The sequence below is a fragment of the Oreochromis aureus genome, linkage group 10 (genome assembly GCF_013358895.1).
Source record: "Oreochromis aureus strain Israel breed Guangdong linkage group 10, ZZ_aureus, whole genome shotgun sequence".
Classification (NCBI taxonomy): Eukaryota; Metazoa; Chordata; class Actinopteri; order Cichliformes; family Cichlidae; genus Oreochromis; species Oreochromis aureus.
This window is the reverse complement of record NC_052951.1, coordinates 8,316,642-8,329,658: the sequence shown is the minus strand read 5'-3', so window position 1 is coordinate 8,329,658 and position 13,017 is coordinate 8,316,642. Positions and strand designations below refer to the sequence as shown.

Below are 13,017 nucleotides of genomic sequence, written 5' to 3'. Positions count from 1 at the left end.
ATCTTATTGTGTGCCTACTGGTGGTGGTGGAGGGCCCGGTGGCGCCAGTGTCCAGCAGCCTCGCCTCTGTCAGTGCGCCCCAGGGTGGCTGTGGCTACAACGTAGCTTGCCATCACCAGTGTGTGAATGGGTGAATGACTGGATATGTAAAGCGCTTTGGGGTCCTTAGGGACCATAAAAGCGCTATATAAATACAGGCCATTTACCATGTCCATATTTGTAATTGTGCAAGTTATTACTATTATGCTAAATTATAGTATTTCTGCTACTTTTCGGTATTTGTGCTAAATACAGTATTTCTGCTAAATCTTAGTATTATTGCTTAATCATATTATTTGAGCAAAATCATAGTATTTGAGCACATTCTTTCTATTTGTGCCATAGCATAGTATATTTGCTGAATTACAGCATTTCTGCTATGTTGTAGTATTTTTCCTAAATCACAGTATTTGTGCAATGTTTAGGTATTTTTGTTTAAATAAAGTATCTATGTAATCTTGTACCATGGTTGCTAAAATCCTGTATTTCTGAAAAGTTATCTTGTTTCTGCTAAGTTACAATATTTATTCTAATTTCTGCTGCTAAGTTCTGCTATGTTATTGTATTTCTGCCAAGTATTATGTTTTCTTTACGTTATTGCAGTTCTGCTAAGTAATTACATTTTGCTAAGTTCTTATGCTTCTGCAAAGTTATTACAATTTTTGCAAAGGTTTTACAATTTCTGCAACTTTTCAGCTTTTTCAGCTAGTTTCAGCTGACAGCTTCAGCTTTACAGCATCCACACTGCATTTTCGCAGGAAATGCAAATTTTTCTAGTTATTATTATTATTATATTTTATTATATATTCCGTACGTTTTTTGTAGTCTATCTCCTTCAAAACCGTTCAACTTAGAAAAACCATTCAAACACCATTAGATTCCTCTTCTTTAGGACATGACTGCTTCTATTTTTCTCATTTATAACATTTATATTTTTAATTTTATTCAACTTTTTTCAACAAAAATTTCCCATGTATTTCAATGGAGAGACCCTTCAAATTCTCATTCAACTCACTCCTCTTTAAACTGTATCTACTTCAACATACGTTGACATAGAGCTACCATTCAAACTTTAAAACGAAGACAAGACATTCAACTATTCAACTTGTATTTATCTTTGCAATATCTGTTATACTTTTTCTTCAGTTCCAGTTTAAGTTTCATGATGTTTTTCAGCCGTTTCAGAGTTTATAATGGGTGTGTATGGGACGGAATGTTGGGGCTAGAGTGAGACAGCTGAACTGCTAGAGTGAGAGGAGCGAAAAATTAATCTTAAAATCTTTTTTAAAATTGCTGCTGTGTCCACAGCGTTTGATCTACAGGTATCATTTTACCCTCAAAACGTAGCCATCGCTGTCCTCTTTCATCCAATGTGTTTACTATTGTACTAGGTGTTATGGTTCTTTCATAAATGTCACCAAAGCACAGCCTCCTCCCTCCAACTCCTCCATAGACTCCAATGTTAAAGTGGCTCAGAAAGTTCCTTTGAAAATCAGAAGAGCAGGCTGTCTTTACACTGTCACCACGTCCATATAATAAACTCCACAGGCATGAAAACTGAGAATTAGGTAGACTAGACATTGCTGCCGCTCACGGTGAAAGAATTTTGTCAATACGACATGTACTTTTCATTTGGGAAGGATTTGTTTGGGGCTGACTTTTCTGTTCATTTTAAGCAGCAAAAGTGAGGTGCATGTCTGTGTGCGTGTGTATGGAGCCCTGGCTCAGTCACTATAGCAACCAGGCTCACACCTGCCTGCCTAACGAGCTCTCTCTCACTCTGCCAAGATTCATCTTGAACACTTCTCTTTCAACAGCTGCTGTGTCCACAGTGTTTGCTCTACAGCCATCATTTTACCCTCAAAATGAAGCCATCGTTCTTCTCTTTCCAACAGCGTGTCTTTCAAAGCTCAGAGATGTAAACCTTTAAAACTGTGTGGATCCAAGTGGAGGGACCATATTTTAGTCATTCAGTGATTCAAAGAATATGAACTTTTAATATTCATTCAGATGTTTTCTGACTCTAAATAGTCTTTTCTCATTTTTAGGTTTTTCTAATTTACATTTAAAACATTTTCAGCTGTTTTCTAACTTCTTCTCTGTGGATGTCAGCTTTTAGCAGTTCAGCTTTTTTGTTTTCAGGTGCAAATTTCTGTATTTTTCATCTCATTCAACATTTTTAACTTAAAATTCAGCAATTAATTCATTTCAGCGCATATATTCAGATTCAAGCATTCACACTGCAGTTTCTTCAGAAAATGCACTTTCTAGTTATATTTTATTATATATTCCGTACGTTTTTTGTACTGTATCTCCTTCAAAACCGTTCAACTTAGAAAAACCATTCAAACACCGTTAGATTCCTCTTCTTTTGGACATGACTGCTTCTATTTTTCTCATTTTTAACATTTATATTTTTAATTTTATTCAACTTTTTCAACAAAAATTTCCCATGTATTTCAATGGGGAGACCCTTCAAATCCTCATTCAACTTACTCATTTTCAAACTGTATCTACTTCAACATACATTGACATAGAGCCGCCATTCAAACTTTAAAACGAAGACAAGACATTCAACTATTCAACTTGTATTTATCTTTTCAATATCTGTTATACTTTTCTTCAGTTCCAGTTTAAGTTTCATGATGTTTTTTCAGCCGTTTCAGAGTTTATAATGGGTGTGTATGGGACGGAATGTTGGGGCTAGAGTGAGAAGGCTCAACTGCTAGAGTGAGAGGAGCGAAAAAATTAATCTGAAAATATTTTTAAAACTGCTGCTGTGTCCACGGTGTTTGGTCTACAGGTATGATTTTACCCTCAAAACGTAGCCATCGCTGTCCTCTTTCATCCAATGTGTTTACTATTGTACTAGGTGTTATGGTTCTTTCATAAATGTCACCAAAGCACAGCCTCCTCCCTCCAACTCCTCCATAGACTCTAATGTTAAAATGGCTCAGAAGGTTCGTTTGAAAATCAGAAGAGCATGGTGTTTTTACACTGTCACCACGTCCATATAATAAACTCCACAGGCATGAAAACTGAGAATTAGGTAGACTGGACATTGCTGCCGCTCACGGTGAAGGAATTTCGTCAATAGGACCTGTACTTTTCATTTGGGAGCGATTTGTTTCGGCCTGACTTTTCTGTTCATTTTAAGCAGCAAAAGTGAGGTGCATGTCTGTGTGTGCGTGTGTATGGAGCCCCTGGCTCAGTCACTATAGCAACCAGGCTCACACCTGCCTGCCTAACGAGCTCTCTCTCACTCTGCCAAGATTCATCTTGAACACTTCTCTTTCAACAGCTGCTGTGTCCACAGTGTTTGCTCTACAGCCATCATTTTACCCTCAAAATGAAGCCATCGTTCTTCTCTTTCCAACAGCGTGTCTTTCAAAGCTCAGAGATGTAAACCTTTAAAACTGTGTGGATCCAAGTGGAGGGACCATATTTTAGTCATTCAGTGATTCAAAGAATATGAACTTTTAATATTCATTCAGATGTTTTCTGACTCTAAATAGTCTTTTCTCATTTTTTAGGTTTTTCTAATTTACATTTAAAACATTTTCAGCTGTTTTCTAACTTCTTCTCTGTGGATGTCAGCTTTTAGCAGTTCAGCTTTTTTGTTTTCAGGTGCAAATTTCTGTATTTTTCATCTCATTCAACATTTTTAACTTAAAATTCAGCAATTAATTCATTTCAGCGCATATATTCAGATTCAAGCATTCACACTGCAGTTTCTTCAGAAAATGCACTTTCTAGTTATATTTTATTATATATTCCGACGTTTTTTGTACTGTATCTCCTTCAAAACCGTTCAACTTAGAAAACCATTCAAACACCGTTAGATTCCTCTTCTTTTGGACATGACTGCTTCTATTTTTCTCATTTTTAACATTTATATTTTTAATTTTATTCAACTTTTTTCAACAAAAATTTCCCATGTATTTCAATGGGGAGACCCTTCAAATCCTCATTCAACTTACTCATTTTCAAACTGTATCTACTTCAACATACATTGACATAGAGCCGCCATTCAAACTTTAAAACGAAGACAAGACATTCAACTATTCAACTTGTATTTATCTTTTCAATATCTGTTATACTTTTCTTCAGTTCCAGTTTAAGTTTCATGATGTTTTTCAGCCGTTTCAGAGTTTATAATGGGTGTGTATGGGACGGAATGTTGGGGCTAGAGTGAGAAGGCTCAACTGCTAGAGTGAGAGGAGCGAAAAAATTAATCTGAAAATATTTTTTAAAACTGCTGCTGTGTCCACGGTGTTTGGTCTACAGGTATGATTTTACCCTCAAAACGTAGCCATCGCTGTCCTCTTTCATCCAATGTGTTTACTATTGTACTAGGTGTTATGGTTCTTTCATAAATGTCACCAAAGCACAGCCTCCTCCTCCAACTCCTCCATAGACTCTAATGTTAAAATGGCTCAGAAGGTTCGTTTGAAAATCAGAAGAGCATGGTGTTTTACACTGTCACCACGTCCATATAATAAACTCCACAGGCATGAAAACTGAGAATTAGGTAGACTGGACATTGCTGCCGCTCACGGTGAAGGAATTTCGTCAATAGGACCTGTACTTTTCATTTGGGAGCGATTTGTTTCGGCCTGACTTTTCTGTTCATTTTAAGCAGCAAAAGTGAGGTGCATGTCTGTGTGTGTGTGTATGGAGCCCCTGGCTCAGTCACTATAGCAACCAGGCTCACACCTGCCTGCCTAACGAGCTCTCTCTCACTCTGCCAAGATTCATCTTGAACACTTCTCTTTCAACAGCTGCTGTGTCCACAGTATTTGCCCTACAGCCATCATTTTACCCTCAAAATGAAGCCATCGTTCTTCTCTTTCCAACAGCGTGTCTTTCAAAGCTCAGAGATGTAAACCTTTAAAACTGTGTGGATCCAAGTGGAGTGATCATATTTTAGTCATTCAGTGATTCAAAGAATATGAACTTTTAATATTCATTCAGATGTTTTCTGACTCTAAATAGTCTTTTCTCATTACTTAGGTTTTTCTAATTTACATTTAAAACATTTTCAGCTCTTTTCCAACTTCTTCTGTGTGGATTTCAGCTTTTAGCAGTTCAGCACTTTTGTTTTCAGGTGAAAATTTCTGTATTTTTCATCTCATTCAACATTTTTAACTTAAAATTCAGCAATTAATTCTTTTCAGTGCATATATTCAGATTCAAGCATTCACACTGCAGTTTCTTCAGAAAATGCACTTTCTAGTCTTTATTCTATTTTATCTATTCCGTACGTTTTTTGTACTCTATCTCCTTCAAAACCGTTCAACTTAGAAAACCCATTCAAACACCGTTAGATTCCTCTTCTTTTGGACACGACTGCTTCTACTTTTCTCATTTTTAACATTTATATTTTTAAAATTATTCAACTTTTTCCAACAAAAATTTCCCATGTATTTCAATGGGGAGACCCTTCAAATCCTCCTTCAACTTACTCATTTTCAAACTGAATCTACTTCAACATAGGTTGACATAGAGCCACCATTCAAACTTTAAAACGAAGACAAGACATTCAACTATTCAACTTGTATTTATCTTTTCAATATCTGTTATACTTTTTCTTCAGTTCCAGTTTAAGTTTCATGATGTTTTTTCAGCCGTTTCAGAGTTTACAATGGGTGTGTATGGGACGGAATGTTGGGGCTAGAGTGAGACAGCTGAACTGCTAGAGTGAGAGGAGCGAAAAAATTAATCTGAAAATATTTTTTAAAACTGCTGCTGTGTCCACGGTGTTTGCTCTACAGGTATGATTTTACCCTCAAAACGTAGCCATCGCTGTCCTCTTTCATCCAATGTGTTTACTATTGTACTAGGTGTTATGGTTCTTTCATAAATGTCACCAAAGCACAGCCTCCTCCCTCCAACTCCTCCATAGACTCTAATGTTAAAATGGCTCAGAAGGTTCGTTTGAAAATCAGAAGAGCATGGTGTTTTTACACTGTCACCACGTCCATATAATAAACTCCACAGGCATGAAAACTGAGAATTAGGTAGACTGGACATTGCTGCCGCTCACGGTGAAAGAATTTCGTCAATAGGACCTGTACTTTTCATTTGGGAACGATTTGTTTTGGCCTAACTTTTCTGTTCATTTTAAGCAGCAAAAGTGAGGTGCATGTCTGTGTGCGTGTGTATGGAGCCCCTGGCTCAGTCACTATAGCAACCAGGCTCACACCTGCCTGCCTAACGAGCTCTGTCCCTCACTCTGCCAAGATTCATCTTAACTACTTCTCTTTCAACTGCTGCTGTGTCCACAGTGTTTGCCCTACAGCCATCATTTTACCCTCAAAACGTCGCCATCGATGTTCTCTTTCCAACAGCATGTCTTTCAAAGCTCAGAAATATAAACTTTTTAAACTGTGTGGATCCAAGTGGAGGGATCACATTTCAGTCATTCAGTGATTCAAAGAATATGAACTTTTAATATTCATTCAGGTGTTTTCTGACTCTAAATTTTCTGTTCTCATTTCTTAGGTTTTCCCAATTTTAATTTAAAAACTTTTCAGCTATTTTCCAACTTCTTCTGTGTGAACATCAGCTTTCAAAAGTTCTGCACTTTTGTTTTCAGGTTAAAAACTCTGCATTTTCCAGCTCATTCAACATTTTTATTTTTAACTCAAAATTCAGCAATTAATTCATTTCAGTGCATACATTCAGATTCAAGCATTCACACTGCAGTTTCTTCAGAAAATGCACTTTCTAGTTATTATTATATTTTATTATATATTCCGTACGTTTTTTGTAGTCTATCTCCTTCAAAACCGTTCAACTTAGAAAAACCATTCAAACACCGTTAGATTCCTCTTCTTTTGGACATGACTGCTTCTATTTTTCTCATTTTTAACATTTATATTTTTAATTTTATTTAACTTTTTTCAACAAAAAATTCCCATGTATTTCAATGGGGAGACCCTTCAAATCCTCATTCAACTTACTCATTTTTAAACTGTATCTACTTCCACATACGTTGACATAGAGCCACCATTCAAACTTTAAAACGAAGACAAAACATTCAACTATTCAATTTGTATTTATCTTTTCAATATCTATTATACTTTTTCTTCAGTTCCAGTTTAAGTTTCATGATGTTTTTTCACCCATTTCAGAGTTTATAATGGGTGTGTATGGGACGGAATGTTGGGGCTAGAGTGAGACAGCTCAACTGCTAGAGTGAGAGGAGCAAAAAAATAAATCTTAAAATATTTTTTAAAACTGCTGCTGTGTCCACGGTGTTTGGTCTACAGGTATGATTTTACCCTCAAAACGTAGCCATCGCTGTCCTCTTTCATCCAATGTGTTTACTATTGTACTAGGTGTTATGGTTCTTTCATAAATGTCACCAATGCACAGCCTCCTCCCTCCAACTCCTCCATAGACTCTAATGTTAAAATGGCTCAGAAGGTTCGTTTGAAAACCAGAAGTACAGGCTGTCTTTACACTGTCACCACGTCCATATAATAAACTCCACAGGCATGAAAACTGAGAATTAGGTAGACTGGACATTGCTGTCGCTCACGGTGAAAGAATTTTGTCAATAGGACCTGTACTTTTCATTTGGGAGCGATTTGTTTCGACCTGACTTTTCTGTTCATTTTAAGCAGCAAAAGTGAGGTGCATGTCTGTGCGCGTGTGTATGGAGCCAGTGGGTGCAGTCACTATAGCAACCAGGCTCACACCTGCCTGCCTAACGAGCTCTGTCTCTCACTGTGCCAAGATTCATCTTAAACACTTCTCTTTCAACTGCTGCTGTGTCCACAGTGTTTGCTCTACAGCCATCATTTTACCCTCAAAACGAAGCCATCGTTGTTCTCTTTCCAACAGCATGTCTTTCAAAGCTCAGAGATGTAAACCTTTAAAAGTGTGTGGATCCAAGTGGAGGGATTACACTTTAGTCATTCAGTGATTCAAAGAATATGAACTTTTAATATTCATTCAGATGTTTTCTGACTCTAAATTTTCTGTTCTCATTTCTTAGGTTTTCCAAATTTTAATTTAAAAACTTTTCAGCTATTTTCCAACTTCTTTTGTGTGAACATCAGCTTTCAAAAGTTCTGCACTTTTGTTTTCAGGTTAAAAACTCTGTATTTTCCAGCTCATTCAACATTTTTATTTTTAACTTAAAATTCAGCAATTAATTCATTTCAGTGCATACATTCAGATTCAAGCATTCACACTGCAGTTTCTTCAGAAAATGCACTTTCTAGTTTTTCACTGTTTCACTTCAGAAGGATAAATCTTTGCACAGATGATGTTTATATGTTGATTACTGACTTACTGGATTAAAATGTTAACTAAAGCATATTTTAAAGGGGTTAATATTTTTATATTAGTCACATATGTATCCCCTCACACTTCGACACAATAACTCAGTGTAAAAATAATGAAAAATATAATGTTTGCATTGCCTTGTAATCTAATATATATCTTACATTACGCAGGATGTAAATCTTTTTGGCCATCTTTTTTTCAACATGTTCAATATGAGATTTCCATGTTAACTTGTATTCCACTATTACACCCAGAAAACGGAGTTCTGTAACTCTCTCAATCAATACTCCATCTAGATAATACTACCTCTTCCTCCTCTACACGATTTTCAACTATCATAAACTTTGTTTTTGGCAAATTCAGCCATAACTTATTTACATCAAACCATTTTTTTTTAGTTTTTTCATTTCAATAACCTCAACTTTAGCCAATTTTTTCAAGTTTTCTCCAGAATAATAAAAAAATTGTGTCATCTGCAAACAAAACAAAATTTAACATTTTTGACAAATCATAAATGTCGTTTATATATAAATTTAAAAAGTAGGACAGGATCAGGAGAACCTGAACCCTCCCTTAGTTATGCCTAGGCTGCTGAAAGCTTCCCATGATGCACTGAGCATTTCTTCTTCATTCACCTTTCTTCACTCGGTGTTTATATACCACTCTGCATTTAATGCTTAATTATTTTTGTCATAGCTTTTGTCCTGCCTCCCTACTGTAACCCCCAACCGGTCGCAGTACATGGCTGCCCCTCTCTGAGCCTGGTTCTGGGGTCGTCTGGTTGTTGGGATTTTCTCTCTGTAGGGTCTTAAAGGACTTTGAGGGGACTATTGTTTGGTGATATATAATTGATATTAATCATAGCATAATCATACATCAATTCATGTGGTTCACCTAGGTTTATCATTTTAAATGCACATGTGCAGTAGTTGTATTAATCATGCTACATATTATTATTATTACCACTGAGACAGGGCAGCTATAGCTATACATAGTGTAAGATTAACACAGGATAAACATAACTTAGCATCAATAAAAGAATAAAGCTGTGAATTTCTTTTTAAAAGCCATTCATTTTATTCACTTTATTGGGGCAGAAAAATAGATTCATTTACTACAGTTTGAAACAAGGAAACATACAAAAGTCCGTGCAATGTAATATAATGTAATGTAAAGTATACCTATCAAAAGAAAACACTGGACAAAACTGCTAGAACAGGGATCTAGTTTCATTTGCGGATGAATATCAGTCGATGACGCTTCTCCAGTATAAAAAGTCCTGTTCCCCTTGGCAACTGCACTTAGAGAGTGGTGTCTGTGTACTGAGAGTAAGGAAACGCTAGTGAACTCAAGCGTAAGTATGACTATGCGGTTCTTTTTAAAGCGTTATTTGTTAGATTTCTGATATCAACTGCTTTCCCGCTGATCTGTGAAACATATTTTAAATGTTCTTTATTTAGTTATTTTTTAACGTGCTACCCAACAGCTATATAAAGAGTGACTGTAAAGATGTAACTTGTTTAGCAACTGATATACCAATTCTAAAACGAATAATGTCGTTGTGTTACCTTGGAAGCAAGATGCTTTCTGTGAACTATGCCGTAAAAATCGCTAACGTTAACTAATAAAAATGGCTACCGTCCATTAGGGTGTAACGTCAGCTGGAGAAAAAGGAGGCAAACAACAATAGCTTATGTTAAAATGGCGCTGGTACGCGAAACAACGGTTTCCTACCAGTATGTTAGAAAACTGGTGTATGACTCAGTCCTGTTTATCGCGCCTGCTGGAAAGATAACTAGTAGACCGACTGATGGTCTATAAAGAAAACGTATGCATAAGCCAATTTTAATGTGCGTTTCTACAAGGAAGAAATAATTGCCCAGTATTTTACAAATACTATTTCACAGCATGCTGATCAAATATCTTTATTAGTCACATCTGGCATATGAGGTTGTTTTTGTTTTGTTTTTTATTTTTGTGTGTGTGTGGGAGCCTTATGTTTTACTATTGGTAATATGGAATCTCTTTTTCACAGGAGAAAACATGCAGATCTTTGTGAAAACCCTCACTGGCAAGACCATCACCCTGGAGGTTGAGCCAAGTGACACCATTGAGAATGTCAAGGCCAAAATCCAGGATAAGGAAGGCATTCCCCCTGACCAGCAGAGGCTGATCTTTGCTGGCAAGCAGCTGGAAGATGGCCGCACCCTCTCTGACTACAACATCCAGAAGGAGTCCACCCTCCACCTTGTCCTGCGTCTCAGGGGTGGCATGCAGATCTTCGTGAAGACCCTCACTGGCAAGACCATCACCCTGGAGGTTGAGCCAAGTGACACCATTGAGAATGTCAAGGCCAAAATCCAGGATAAGGAGGGCATTCCCCCTGACCAGCAGAGGCTGATCTTTGCTGGCAAGCAGCTGGAAGATGGCCGCACCCTCTCTGACTACAACATCCAGAAGGAGTCCACCCTCCACCTTGTCCTGCGTCTCAGGGGTGGCATGCAGATCTTCGTGAAGACCCTCACTGGCAAGACCATCACCCTGGAGGTTGAGCCAAGTGACACCATTGAGAATGTCAAGGCCAAAATCCAGGATAAGGAAGGCATTCCCCCTGACCAGCAGAGGCTGATCTTTGCTGGCAAGCAGCTGGAAGATGGCCGCACCCTCTCTGACTACAACATCCAGAAGGAGTCCACCCTCCACCTTGTCCTGCGTCTCAGGGGTGGCCAATAAATAATTCAATGTTTTTATTTACTTTGCAACAAAACCTAACTGAATAAAAGATTAGGTTAATTCTACGGTGGTTTCCTTTGATTTAAATGTTGAATTAATACAGCCTTACTAAAATGCCCTTGCATAATAAATCATCTTATGCTGTATGTTAATCGACTTGTGTTATGTTAAGTTGGGTTTTTGATGGCTTAATAAAAATTTGAATAAACTCAGATTCTGCCCATGCTCTTTAATAATTAGTCTTTGCTGCTTTACACCCTTTGTAAGTGGAGCACACTTGTTTTTCTCTTCAGACCAGTTAAGTGAAAAGTGTTATTTACCAGTTTACTGAAATTCTGGAACAAACGGAGCTTTCATGTGACCGGTCACACTGTGGCAAGATGAAGCTTGTTATTCAGTGTTGTGTCATGTAATGCGAGTCTATCCTGAAGCATGAAATGCCACAGGAATCCACTAGATGTCAGTGGCTTACTGGAAGTTCTCCAATCAATTTAATCTTCATTCTGGTTACATGAATTCGCAGGGCTCCAGGCGTTCCAGTGAAATCCAGTCCCAGAAATCTTACCGAACACAGTTTACTGAAATCAAGATCCTAAGGTGAGAACATGCATGGAGTTTTGGTTGGTATAGCTTACTACCACAAATATTTGCCCTGAAGCAGATGTTGGTGGAAAAAGCTGCATTAAAATGGTTAGTATTAGGTTCTACACTTTGAAATCAGCTGCTCTAATACCACGGAAGTCAAAGAAAAATGATATTTGCAGACATGACACTTTTCAAAGAAGTCAGGATAGGAACAAATAGTAAAATTTGAGTTTAATTATTAACTTACAGAATAAAATCTTGATTTGATTTTTAGACAGTTGTTGTCATTGTTCATACTTTTCCAATGCAATGTTGTTGTGATGATATTGTACTGGAAGAGTTTATACCACACTATGTCAAATGTAAATAAAACAATGCACTGACTGGGAAAATAATTTCAAATGCACTATAGCAAACAATCAATGTGAGAAATTGTTATTGTATTTTGAAGTATATGCCCATTTCTATTTGATGCCTGCTACATGGTGCAGAAACACTGGGACAAGGAAGCAAAAACCTGGCACAAAATAAAAATAAAACATATAAAATGAGCCCCATTCACAGGTTTAGCTTTTCAGAAGTAAAGATGGCGTGGGATTCAGAACCTGGGAAATGTCCTTGAACAAGAGATAAGGTTGAAAACTAAAGCGAACTGGCTGTGATCTTCGGGCATGAAAGATGATGCTGTAGTGAAACGCACTGCATTTCTGATAACTAATTTCAATAAACATCTTCGGTCTTCTAATATGAGTTGAAAACTTTGCAAGCAAAGAAAAAAACTGAATAGAATAACAGCTTCTCTGATCCCAAGCTCATATAAGATATGAGCTTATGGTGAATGTGTTATATGTTATATGTGAAGGTGAAGTGGAAAATTACATCCTCAGGGCGAAAGTAGAGAAGGACACTTTAAACTATACCTTTCACAATAGTTTGGTGGGACAATTGTGAAAAGATCATGCAAAAAAAAAAAAAAAGCATGGGTAACTGAAACATATATGAAGGCCCACTGATGCTAATTGATATGTGTTGTTTTACGAGCAACAGATGCCATCATTCTTCGTTTTTAAGGAAAACACCTTAGTTATTTCAGCAAAATGAAAATACAAAAGGGAAACATACCAGAAGTGTTTGAAGCTTTAGAGTCAGAATGAGCATGTATTTATGAAAACCAAACAAGTCTTAGATCAGATGAGAAATACTTTATTTATCCGATATTTGGGAAATTCTCCTGTTACAGAAGCTGAAATGATGACCATCACATCCAATGATAACAATACTGATAATAATAATATCTAGTAGATGCCAACCAGATGGCATCTACTAGATATTAGCGCATGATGGCATGTGGTGTTAAAGATT

General features: G+C 37.0%; 1 protein-coding gene across 1 annotated transcript; it reads left to right on the top strand.

The window, feature by feature from the left end:
- The first annotated feature begins 9,560 nt into the window (after window positions 1-9,560).
- Window positions 9,561-11,284, top strand: LOC116321702 (polyubiquitin-B). The gene is made up of 2 exons (XM_031741613.2): window positions 9,561-9,691; window positions 10,373-11,284. The coding sequence occupies exon 2, from the start codon at window positions 10,381-10,383 to the stop codon at window positions 11,068-11,070; it is 690 nt and encodes a 229-aa protein (XP_031597473.2). The 5' UTR covers window positions 9,561-9,691; window positions 10,373-10,380; the 3' UTR covers window positions 11,071-11,284.
- The last annotated feature ends 1,733 nt before the right edge of the window (window positions 11,285-13,017 follow it).